This window comes from Mercenaria mercenaria, chromosome 3 (assembly GCF_021730395.1).
Source record: "Mercenaria mercenaria strain notata chromosome 3, MADL_Memer_1, whole genome shotgun sequence".
NCBI classification, from domain to species: domain Eukaryota; kingdom Metazoa; phylum Mollusca; class Bivalvia; order Venerida; family Veneridae; genus Mercenaria; species Mercenaria mercenaria.
Window position 1 is genome coordinate 103,554,677 of NC_069363.1, and position 13,593 is coordinate 103,568,269.

The window sequence follows — 13,593 nt, forward strand, 5'->3', positions numbered from 1 at the left end:
TTATTCCACTGTACATGTAAAATGACCAGATTGCAATTTCACTTTTGAAAAAGAAGTTAAGAATCATTTGTATATTCAAAGTGTCCATAAAAGCTCCCACGGACATTGATGTTTCTCTCTATGACTAGCAATTACTAGATACATGTTAATTCATCAGTGACTATACTTTGTTCATAAATATATATAACAAGAGCTGTTTGTAAAACATACATGCCCCCGTGACCTCCCGGAGACAACTGGGTATGTAATTTCGCATGCTGTGACCTTGACCTTTGTCAAAATGGTATCAAAAACCACAGAGATCATCTAACAAGTACAGACAACCAGTCTATGAAAGTCACTTTCACTTTAACACTTGAGGTAAACAAAACGATAGGAGTCTTTTGCTGACCACGAGCAACCATTCTATAAAGAGAGCCATGATGGCCCTAGCTAAATATATGAAAGCCAATAAGCATTCTCAGTTTCAAGGTCACTGAGACTTTAACATATCAACCCTCAAAAACATTTGGGGTCATCTGCTGAACAAAAGCAATGATTCTAGTGAGTTAACAAGAGCAACCCTTGCGGGTGCAGATAAGGGGTGCAGATACTCATCTGATTTTTTTTGTCTCTGTATAATAGAAATATTGTCCTACCCATGATTTTCTAAGTCCAAAAAAGGCCATAATTCTTGCAAAAAGCACTGTAGAGTTACTGTACTTGCTGTGCAGAGTCAGTTTTAAGCAAATAACTGCTTCAAGTTTTAAAGCAATAACTAATAATAATTGTATAGTAATAAATAAGTACAGAATGCTTGATTTGAAAATGGTCAGACTGATGTGTGTGGTCAGTAGATAGGCGTCATCTACTGACCACACACATCAGTCTGACCATTTTCAAATCAAGCATTCTGTACTTATTGTTCAGAAATCCAAATGGTCTACCAAATGATTTATCGGCAAACACCAAATAATTTATCAGCAAACAGCCCAACAATGAACAAAACAATATAACCTCTCTTCTTCAAAGACGAGCATAAATTACATCTACATGCATATTTGCCATCCCTGCCTCCTACATAAAGTACATATACTGTCTCAAAGTAGCAGTCCTGCCTCCTACATAAAGTACATGTACTGTCACACAGTAGCAGTTACTTGAAATTTGAACTTACTTTATCATCCTTCAATAAAATAAAAAAACTTCCATTTAAAAACACAAAATTTTGACCAACAAGAGCTGTCCATAAGACAGCGCGCTCGACTTTTCTCAGTGCTTGACTCTAAATTTGAGCTTTGCCAGTTAAAAAAAAAATCCAAGTTAAAAAGGGGCATAACTCTGTTCAAATTCAAATTATAGTTATGAGAACTGTGTCTCCTGGTGTAGACTTTGATAGTAAATAAGTATTTTGAGTTTCAAGTCAAAAGCTTTGATAGTAACAGAGATATTTGACTTTATCAAAAAATTTAACAAAAAAATCTAAGTTAAAAGGGGCATAATTCTGTCAAAATTCAATCAGAGTTATGGGAATTGTTTCTCCTGGTGTAGACTTTGATAGTAAATAACTATTTTAAGTTTCAAGTCAATAGCTTTGATAGTAACAGAGATATTTGACTTTATCAAAAACTTTAACCAACGGCGACCCTGACGCCGACGCTGGGGCGAGTGCAATAGCTCTACATTTTCTTCGAAAAGTCGAGCTAAAAACAAACTGAGAGCCTCCTCTACTATTCACATTAATTAAGATGAGGAATATTCTGTAAACCACGACCAGGCCTTGGCAAGGAACTATCAAATGAGGGAAGTTTTTTCTTATCTTACACAGAGATACATTGTTTCAGTTTTTTTCTATTTTCAAATATAGTTATAAAGCAACTTAAAACAATGATGCAATATCTTCTTGCTTGTTTATTAATCCTAAACTTAAATACTGTCAATGAAAGCCTTACCTGTCTTTCATCATCTGGTAGAGATTTTCTTTCATGAACTCAAACACAAAGAACAACTGATCATTTTCTCTGATAACTTCCTTCAATTTGACTATGTTGGCATGATTGAGCTTCCGCAATGACTGAAATAGAATTTTACATGAACATATTCAACAGAATGTTACATGTACACATAAAACAAAATTGTACATGAACACATTCAACAGAACTGTACATGAACACATTCAACAGAACTGTACATGAACACATTCAACAGAATTGTACATGAACACATTCAACAGAATTGAACATGTACACATTCAACAGAATTTTACATACATGTACATATTCAACAGAATCATACATGAACACATTCAACAGAATTTTACATGTACACATTAATCAGAATTGTACATGAACACATTCAACAGAATTGTACATGAAAAACATGAAATAGAATGTAAAATGCCTTTTGTTATACCGACAGTCTGACACATAAAACAAGATAGAAATAATTCTTTCATGCATAAGTGATAGGGTTTTGGACATATTTTCTTACATTTCTGTAAGATAGTTACAAAGCATACATCTGAGATTTATAAAGCTTGTACAGAATTAGGAATGTGAAGCAATATCTTACCTTAACTTCCCTGAGATTCAAACATTCATCCCATGAATAATACTTTTTCTTCATTCTGAAAAGATACAAAACAAAACATTGTTTTACTGAAAGACAGTTTATTATAACGTGTATTAATTTATAAAGTTCTGTAAAATCATTTAATTCTGTGGACATTAAACCTTTTCAAGATAACAGATTGGATATTTGTTCTTTCCTTGAGATTTAACCCTTAACCTGCTAAATTTCTATAATGGACTGGTCCATTATCAATCTGACTAAAGTGCTTGATCTTCTAAACGAAGATCTGAGAACGACCCATTCACATTCGTCTTCTGTATATTTTGGATTTCCAATATTGCTATTTTTATTTTCGCAAATCTTTTTTTATTTGAACCAATCAGACGACTTATTCAAATGTCAAAGAGCAAGAAAAAGTCAGTCCAAGGTTTGAACCCGGGACCCCTCGCTAACAGAGCAAGTGCCCTACCGACTGAGCTAACCGGCTATCTGACTTCTTCCGACATAAGAATTATAGATATCAAAAACCAAGGCTTTTTTAAGCTTGCAGAATTTTGTAAGTTAGCTTTTGATTGGCTAGTGGAAGGGTCGTCAGAACAAAGCTATCAATAGCTCGTGTTCAGATCCTAAGTGTAGCGTAACAGGATATGTACTTTAGTCAGACTGGGTACATCATTCAATTTGGGCAATATCATTTATTATTAAAAAATTTACTGACTGAAGTGCGCATAGTGCAGACCATGATCAGACTGCATGGATGTGCAGGCTGATCTTGGTCTGCACTGGTCACAATAGTCTGGCTACCTGAAATAATCTTTTTTTTTTAGAAAAAATAATTCTGTAAAAAATTCTGGCTTCATCAGTATTGGCTCTGATTATGTTTCGAGAAGACAAGGGACATAATTATACAAAATTTGAATAGCCTGCGAATATTCTCCTGTGAACAAAACATAGGGTCTGAACACAGACTATGGTTTCAAAAGCAAAACCACCTGCCACCGGCAGGCTTAAGGTTAAAATCATAGATTGACAGCACCATGAAATACATAAAAGTTAGACACCAACATGTACCAATGATTTCACAGTATATCATAGTTATATTCATACATAATGTATAACACAAAATGTTTGTCTCTGATATATGGTTTCATGGCCTCTTTCCATATTTTCATAGTTTATATTCAACTAGGTAACACCACTGAGTTAACCTAACAGTTGGGAGTAATATGACAATTGTCAATTCCTCATGGAGAACATTGGCCTTGCAAGAGATCAAACCTGTCCCCTCTGAAATCAGTCTTACACTATATATACTGACCCAAATGGGCAGCTGTAAAGTGATGGGAAGTCACATAGAAGGTTTCATATATTATATGATACAACTGACTGATGTTAGTCTAAATCAAAGTAAGATCAGATGTGAGAGAGAAGCATTATGGTTGTAGAGTTTATATGTTTACATTTGTCTAACTGCTTCATAACCATATACTTCATGGAAGTTCTGTCAGTATACAGTGCTGTGTGAGTATCGTTAGTAAGGTCACATTTCTTTTATTAACCTCTACCCTAACTTTCTAAAATGGACTGGTCCATCATTCATTTATCATTCAAAGGGGTGATCACTGAAAATTGACTGACTGAATAGTAAACAGTGCAGACTATGATCAGACTGCACAGATGTGCTTTTGTAAAAAAGCAAAATAGTTATGGAACCTGTGCAGTGTAAGTCAGTTTATCACAGTGAATAAGTGTGTGAAGTTTCAATCTATTCCCACAAGTGGTTAATGAGATACAGCTTACATACAAAAACTTAACCAAATCAGGACACCGGCGCAGACGTGGACACCAACGCACGAGCGAGTCCAATAGCTCTACTTTTCTTTGAATAGTCGAGCTAAAAAGCAGGACAAACATAATTATATATAGTACTTGTTTCTGATCTGGAAAGAAATGTTTCATTAACCCTTCGCCTCCTGGTGGCAAGTGATTCTGCCTTAGCCACCAATGCAGAGCAATATCAGCCCTGCACTTCTTTGCTGCCTGATCATGGTCTGCACTGTGCGCCATTTGGTATTCTTTTTGGTAAGCACCCCTTTAACAGTTAATGGTACTGTCCAAATTGAAAGGTGGACAAGTTCATTACAGAAATTTAGCAGGGTAAGGGTTTATTGGGTAACAAAGCCTGTGATAATTACCATGCTTTTACCTGATTATTCTCCGCCTCAAAGAGTATTCAATCAATAACAAATTTGATTAACTTTTTGCCTCATCGATTCTGTGCTCTTGACAGATTATAAGCATAACAAATGTAACTTTTGTATCTATACTGTCGTAAATGTTTGATTAGTTTTGTTATGTTTATTGATACAACCTCATTTTAAATAAATATTGACTTAAAAGGAAATCTGACCTGAATTCAGATGGACTCCCTATACTTCAAAATAAATGACAATATTATATAACTGAATGACACAGCACCTACTTGAAAAAGCCTGAAACTTCCAGACATGCTGTATGGTACACAACTGTCAGTGTGAAATGTAGTCATGCAGGAAACAAAAAAGAATTCTAGCATTGAGTTATCTATCCTGGAACTGGATTTTTCATTGATTTCGTTTTCTGAAATCTTTTGTAATTCATTGAACTGAAAAAACATATTCTTTGATCAAGCCTGCCAGAAATATTACCTGGTAATTCGATTACCAGACTGGAACAAACAAATATATCAAATCAGATAAATGTAGATGTACAATATGTGAACTAATGTTTCAACTTCTAATCAATAATGCAGTAAATTACTGCTGCCTGACCGTCAGTGGACATGTCATATCAGAACACCGACTCTTATCTTAAACTTAGCCTTCTAAATTTCTAAAATAGATTTGTCCATCATTCAATTTTGGCAGTACCGTTTATTATTTGAAGGGGTGTTCATTGAAAATTTGCCAACTGAAAAGCGAACAGTGCAAACCATAATCATGATCTTGGTCTGCTCTGGTTGTTAAGACAGAATCACGTGTCACCAGCAGACTAAAGGTTTAACTGTCTCCCAACAGTTCCTATGAAAATGTTACACAGCCTCGTAATGTGTATATATAATTCCTATGTTTTAACTGTTGGTGGCTAGTGAATGTTCACAATAACCTAAAGATAATATTATAAGAGAGACTTACGTAGAACATGAGTGTATACCTTTCAGGTTTGAGAATCATAGGTCAAAATATTATGAAGTTACAGAAACATTATTGCTAACAGACAGACAGATGACAAGACCCATCACATAATACGTTACTCAGCACAAAAGTGACCATAACCTTCTACTATGATGCCTTAAAGAGTTCAAGGTAAATGTGCTTTCTGCACTAATTGCCACAGTGACCTTAATCATTCTCACAGACCATAAAATCATTTTTGAGTCACCCACTGCCCAAACACAATGTGCCTGCCAAGTTTGAGTTGTCCACTTCTCATGGAAAACATGCAAAGTTTAAGGTTTGTATATCAATGCATTCTCAATATACTGAAACAATATTTGTACTAATCCTATGACTTGACCTTTAACCAACAGACCACAAAACCAAAGACATGCCATCCACTGTCCAATGTGCCTATCAATTTGTGGTCACAGATAAAGCATTTTTAAATTACCAAGATGAAACTAAGTTGCTTACAGACAGACAGACAAACAAGCATCACCAGACTATACAGTACATTCCTTCAGGGATACAAATAGCTTTATCTAAAAAACTTTTTATTTTCCTATACAGACTGATAGATCATTATGAATGGACAAGCAATACCTGTATGACAACATACAACTTCCCGCTTATTTTGCAACTGAATTCCACCAATAAACAAAGTTTGACACAATAACAAAAGTTAAATAATAATACTTACTTTTTAATGGCCACTTTTTCATTTGTCTCTATACATGTAGCAAGCAATACACTCCCGTATGTACCATCCCCAAGCTGCTTTGTTACTGTGTAGCGATTCATTTTCACAGATTTTTCCTATTTTTTCAATCCATACAATAACCAAGTATAAATACTTTTAACAAATCAAACCAAAATATTAGAGAAACTGCACAGAAGAAATAATCCAAACTGGTTTCTTTAATTTTGACTGAACTATTCCTGTTATGAGATAGTGTTATATAGTGGTATAGAAACACTATCACAGTGTGGCATCATTGTCGTGACAGCTTCACATATTGACTGTTGGTATGTGGTATGCAATCTGAAATCAATAAAAATATATATAGGAATGGATATATAATGCCATCAACAATACCACTGTATAAACAGCTTGAACAGGAATTATGAGTAAGCTCCAATAAATTAATGACTGGTCCATCATTGGGCACTGCCCGGCAGTACCTAGGAAATTTCACCAACACCAGTTGGTTGAATTGGGACTTTAAACCAATTTTTTGACCTTTTCTCTCTTTTTTTCAGACCAATACTTTTTATTCTTTTATTCTAACAATAAGCCTGAAAAGTGAATATTAAATTTGGTCTAAAACTAAGAAAATTGCCATTTCCAAAGCCATTGTAATACAGTGTCTTTTTCAACAGACTCTTTTGTTTGGAGTGGGGGGGGGGGGGGATGGGCTGGGGGTCTTTAAAATTGTGGGAAAAGTGTTGTAAAATGTCTTTATTGGAAATTGTTAAACTGGCACTTTATTAAAATGAACTACGTTAATAAAGAGTTGGTTACAAATGCATTACGAAGATTAAGTTAACATACTACTTTGTGTTTGAAATGCTTAAGGTGTCAAATACATATATACTTTTATTTTTAGCTTTTGGAACAGGGAATGAAACACATTATTTGCCACTGCCACTACTAAATTGGGGCTGAAGTTTGGGCCCAAACTGGTCTGAAAACAAGAGCTGTCACAGGAGACAGCACGGTCGACTATTTCCATGCTGGATAGTGAAACTGGACATAGCTGGAGCTGTCACTGGAGTGTTTAACAGGGCTTTTCATCCTTATATTATATACCAGAGGCCTGTATAAGGCCACTTCCCAATCCAAAAATATACTATTTTTTTCCCAACTGTGGCAGAGATATTTCCCAAATGCAAGAGAAGATTTCCCAAAATCATGCCAACAGATGGTTAAGATTTTGTTTACATTTTAGTATTTCCAAAGGAAACATTAAATTTTGTCTGGTATTGATTTTTCGTTGCACTATAGACTTACAGTGCACAGAACCATGCTTGACACATTACAAGTCTAATCTGTTATGTTCCATAGCCTGGATTTTAGTCTGTTAGGTTCCATGGCCTGGATTTTAGTCCATTATGTTCCATGGTCTGGATTTTAGTCTGTTATGTTCCATGACTTGGATTTTAGTCTGTTATGTTCCATGGTCTGGATTTTAGTCCATTATGTTCCATGGCCTGGATTTTAGTCCATTATGTTCCATGGCCTGGATTTTGTTATGTTCCATGGTCTGGATTTTAGTCCATTATGTTCCATGGCCTGGATTTTGTTATGTTCCATGGCCTGGATTTTAGTCCATTATGTTCCATGGCCTGGATTTTAGTCCGTTATGTTCCATGGCCTGGATTTTAGTCTGTTATGTTCCATGGCCTGGATTTTAGTCCATTATGTTCCATGGCCTGGATTTTAGTCCATTATGTTCCATCGCCTGGATTTTAGTCCATTATGTTCCATGGCCTGGATTTTAGTCTGTTATGTTCCATGGCCTGGATTTTAGTCTGTTATGTTCCATGGCCTGGATTTTAGTCCATTATGTTCCATGGCCTGGATTTTAGTCCATTACATTCCATGGCCTGGATATTAGTCTGTGTTTTAGGGGAGATGAATTTAATTAGTCATTCAGTGTGTACTTCCAGTTGATCATTTTTCCCAAAATGTATAATTATCGCACATAAATTTCTCAGTTTGAAAGGCCAGGGCCTCTTCCCAATTTCCTGATGAAATGCTCTGTTTAATGACTCCCAATGTCGACGAAGATATTGCACAATAGTTTGAATCTGTGTCCAAAGTATTACATAATAAGACAGATAAAGTGTGCCAGAGTTATGCACCTTGTGTCATATGATGTGGGTGTCTGACGATGTTGAACAATTATTTTAAGTTTGAATCAAATCCATTCAGTAACATTACACTTACAGAGATAGAGTGAAAATGCATCAAAACTTGAAATTCTAAGTAAAAGGGGGAATAAATCATGAAAAAAACTATGCCACAGTTATGCACCTTGTGTCATATGATGTGGGTGATGATGCTGAACAATTATTTTAAATCTGACTCAAATTCATTTCAAAATAACAGAGATAAAATGAAAGTGCAACAAAACTTTAATTTAATATTGGGGGATAAAAAATAAAATATTGGTGCCAGAGTTATGGCTCTTATGTCAGATGATGTGGATGATGGTGACGAATACCTATTTTAAGTTTGAAACAAATCCATCAAGTAATTACAGAGGTAAGAAGAAATAAAAGAAAGTGTAAAGCATGACGATCGTATTCCTGGCTCGTGACTCCCATTCTAGTTGGTGTAGCACGTGGTGACACATCCAGGGTCTCCTGAGTAATAGTTCCTAGTGGTAAATCTGGCTTGATGTTTTGTGAGCAGCTCCTTAGGTTTCTCCGCAGGAATCCAACAGACCAATGTGCCTTCGCTGATATCTGTTTTATGTGCTTGTGACATGAAAAGTCCTGCTTGATGTAGACTCCTAGGTACTTGCCACATTCTCCAGAGTGTTATTAACGTTATTAATGTCCTACAAAATTGTAAATGGACTGGCTGCAGTGTGCCCATGCCCACTTATGTTATACCCCCTACCCCCTTCACAAGACATATGCATCCCTTGTCTAACAAGCAGGTCATTACACCCTGTAATTATTACAAATTCTCCTTCTTCCCAGCTACTACAGTTCTATGGAACTCTCTTCCAGCCGAGGTTGTGCAGGGCCCAGGCCCTACCCTTGAACAATTAAGACAGGGAGTGACCAAAATAATGTTCTCACACAATATAATATAGAGAATGCTGTTTTTAATGTCTTTTAACTGCTTATACTTCTCTTTTTAATAACACTGTCATCTTGATTTTTCAACACTTCACAAATACATTAGTATCACTTTTACCCTCTGACATGTACATTTCTTCTTTTTAACCACTTGCAGACTGGCATTCTCTTCTTTGTTGTGTGAAGCTGTTGGAAATGACCTCAAACATTCTATCACAACATCTCTCCCCCACTTTTTCAGAGCTGGCACAGCATTGTAGGTAACGTTTTTACCATATGGGTAAATATTCCCACTTTTCAGAGAATGGGAGTAAATAGTCTAATTAGTTTGACTATGTGGGTAAATTACACCCCCATTCTTCACAGCATGTGGGAAAATAGTCAAATTACAATTTGACTGATGGGTAAATGTACCATGTTTAATTTAGACAAAGATAATAATTTATATAAGGAATGCTAAATTTTGTGCAAAGGCTACACTTCAGACAAACCTTGTCATCTGTGTCTATGACCAAAAGCCATGGAAAACTCTTCCAGCTATCAAGTGTAGCCTGATTTACCATTGCATTGCTTTCTTCTTGTTAAAAATTCTGTTATCAAATCATCAATAATGGGCATCACTAATTATATATGCTTTACTCAATACACTTTCATGCCCAAAGAAAGTGTCAAGTTTAAGTTGTTTGGGACAAGCCATGCAAAATCTAAAAATCCAAAAAATTGCTCCAGATGTAAACAATAAGTGCTGGACCATCTCTAAAAAAACCAATAGACCAAATTGTGTGGTGTATCCACATGACATAGATTAATCCTAGAGTTAACACAGGTTATGAAAATTGTTTTTAGAGGCCACATTTATCAGTAAATGATCAGTTCATTTAGCGAAGTTTGAATTAGCTGTTTACTTTTCCTACGTACACATAGAAATATTGTCGTTTGCGTAAGTTTTATTGGGTTAGCATAAAATGTACGCAAGAAAATCAGACAACAGAGCTTCAGATAAGATTTTAGGTTAAAGGGTATATCACCCCCTAGGTTTTTTTTCAAAAGGGTATTTTAGAATTTCTAAATGTTTTTTTAGAATTCATTCAAAAGGGTATTAACAATAACTGTATAATTTTTTGATATTCATGTGCTCTGTTGACGTACGTTTGTTGACCAATGCTGTTTTCCTGAATATTTTTTTAGCCTTCATTCAATAGTTTTAATATTTTGTTTTCTGCATATATTGTGTACATCTTACACCTCATCTTAATTTCAGTTACTGACCACTGCGATTTATCAACAGCCAGTGATATTTTGAAAATTTGACTGTAAGAATTACTTTGACTGTCAATGTTTTTCTTCTGCAGAAACACCCACATGTATGGTGCTTCAGCTTTTTCAACAGTTACCCATAAAATATCATAGATAACAGACTTAGCGGTCCGACGGGCATTAATTGTCCGAGTCATCTCTTGTCACACACTTTAATATACTTGAAGAAGAAAATGGCATTATTTTACGATATCATCAGCGTTTGCTTTTATGAGACACCACTTTTGTTTGTTGTACTCGATTACAAAAGGGATGTGCTTGATTTATGATAAAATTGGATAATGCATTTAAATTGAGTAAAATACGTATCCCGTTTATTCAATGCATATATCAATACTCGTAGGTTTGATTTTAAATGCATTTTTTGTAAATTTCTTATTTTTATAATTTCTCAGCAGCTAAAGAACACAGAAAGGCCGACCTGTGACACAGAGATCTTTCTAACGAACATTTTGATTGCATCTAGTCATAATTGAAAACAACTCGGAACGTGATTTAAATAGCATCTATCGGTATCTCTGGAAAGTACCGCTACGACGCATCAATGACTCGGTCTCAATTCGATAATATTTTAGACACTGTGACTGAATAGTCCATAATTTGTAGACTCCTTATAAAGTCGTCGTGTGGTATATTTTTACTGATTTTTGCGATTTCTATAGTTCTTTTTCAGCTGGGATTTTCATGCATCGCGCCCTCCTTTCCCAACCATGGGTTATCAACCCTGGGAATCTTATTCAAAGTTGTTGTTGTTGTCAAAATCATTCATTCCAATACAGTAATTTTGATCATGAAGAGGCTGGCTTTTATGACAATCTTTAACAATAGAAGGTGATGTCCTGCGATGCTGACACTTCTATATATCACACAATTTATTCCGTATATGTAAATATATGTCAGTTAGGCTCGATTTCTTTGAAAATGTACCAAATTTTGGCAAAACACTCACCTCCGCCATGACAGTTGTTGCTATTTGCTCCGCACAATGTCACGTGACTGTATAGCAACCAATGTAAATAAACATCGGTGCAAAATATAGTATGCGGACACTACTACTTACGCACGCGTTGGCTTCTAACTCAAACAAAACAGTGTAGCAAAAACATGTCGAATTTATTCAGAGTATTATCTCCCAATCTAAAAGAGCTAAGAATCGAAAATGCAAAACACACAAAAAATTTGTGAAACAATGAACATCGAGCGACCATATTTTAAGAACAGTTATTTAAAGGGCCTTATTTAAAGCCAGTTAAACCTTACACCCAGCAATTTGCTGGTCCCCATTTACAGCTGGGTCGACTGAGGCAATCGTAATAAAGTGCCTTGCCAAAGGACACACCGCAATGAGAGTAGCCAGGAATCGAACCCGAGGCCTTCATCTCCGTGAATCAAGAACAATATACACTCGGCAAAACTGGTTGGAAATGCACTTTATTGAGGCGATATTAGGCCTATCAATTTAAGTAAATCACCCAAACCTGATATAAACAGAGTTCAGGAAACGAACCCGGATCGCTGGTATTGTAGTCCAACCTGTTAATACAAGTACTGATGCCCCACTGACTCCGTCACATGTATTGATCAATATCAATATAATGGTAAAATTAGTGACATTTCCTTGACCCATCACTAATGAATTTCATGAGCCAAATGATCTCTGCTGCATGTGAACCAAATCTTTTGTCATATATGTGATCAATACATATGCTATATAATGATAGAATGCAGTATATTGCTAGTTTTTACTCCTTTTCCCACAAGCTTTCCAAAATGACGAAAAGATTGCCAACAGTACGTTTTAAAATTTGCCTTATCCGTTTGCACGATTTTCGTAAAATAAATTACAAGTTTCGATTGAGGCAAAGAACTATAAAATATTTATTTTATAGCTCTTTGATTGAGGGTACTGAATTAGTCATTCTAAAATTAACCGGCCGCACGAAAAACCCAAATATACCCAAATCTTACCCAAAAATTAACTACAAATAAGATATTCCCAACTGTCGTCAATTACTTATTAAAATGTAATTACATGTCCTAAATAAGTTTAAAGTTACCGTGCAGAATTGTTGTTAGTTATTGTCCAAAAATAAGCTCAACGATCGTGAATAGAACTGGAGCTGGTAACATTCAAAACAAAAATTGGCACATTATATATATGGCACACGCGGAAAATCAAAGAAGTTATGTACCAAGAATGCAGGTTCCCGAACGCAAAACTATACAGCGTATGTGTAAACGATATACATAAACATATAAACGTATTAAAACAAACAAACAAACAGCAAATCACACTGTGGGACACCGCCTTGGCACGGTCAGTGAAAAAACAACAACAACAAAAACCGATTAATTACGCCAAAACGCTCGTTCTTTATCCCAACCATTTTTCAGAGATATTAACTCTTAAAGAACAGTTATACGTCAGGTGAATACATTCGGTGGTTACAAAGGTACGTATTTTATACAAAAAGGCTCTTGAAAAATAAAATGATAAAAAAAGTATTAAAATAACAGAAAGAACCATGTGCGCGGATACAGACAAGAATACACATATCAAAGTAGCTCAACTCTAGTGAGCTTTTAGAACTGCTAATTTTATTATTTGTAATTTTCTGTAATGGCTAACTCGCATTAAGAACAAAACCCGAAGGTTGTATAATATATTTAATAATACGTACGTAGCAACAAACATCTCAAAACACCCCGATTCATA

At 35.4% G+C, this 13,593-nt stretch overlaps 1 protein-coding gene across 3 annotated transcripts in view; it reads right to left on the bottom strand.

The window, feature by feature from the left end:
• LOC123523783 (serine/threonine-protein kinase ICK-like) overlaps window positions 1–11,944 on the bottom strand; it is a 46,633-nt gene extending 34,689 nt beyond the window's left edge. For all 3 annotated transcript variants that reach the window (XM_045301436.2, XM_053539574.1, XM_053539573.1), the window contains exons 1-4: window positions 11,827–11,944; window positions 6,448–6,789; window positions 2,551–2,605; window positions 1,932–2,053 (exon numbers count right to left, since the gene is read on the bottom strand). In XM_045301436.2, coding sequence (XP_045157371.2) covers window positions 1,932–2,053; window positions 2,551–2,605; window positions 6,448–6,548 — 278 coding nt within the window. In that variant the 5' untranslated portion in view covers window positions 6,549–6,789; window positions 11,827–11,944. The remainder of the gene's footprint in view (window positions 1–1,931; window positions 2,054–2,550; window positions 2,606–6,447; window positions 6,790–11,826) is intronic.
• Window positions 11,945–13,593: the final 1,649 nt, after the last annotated feature.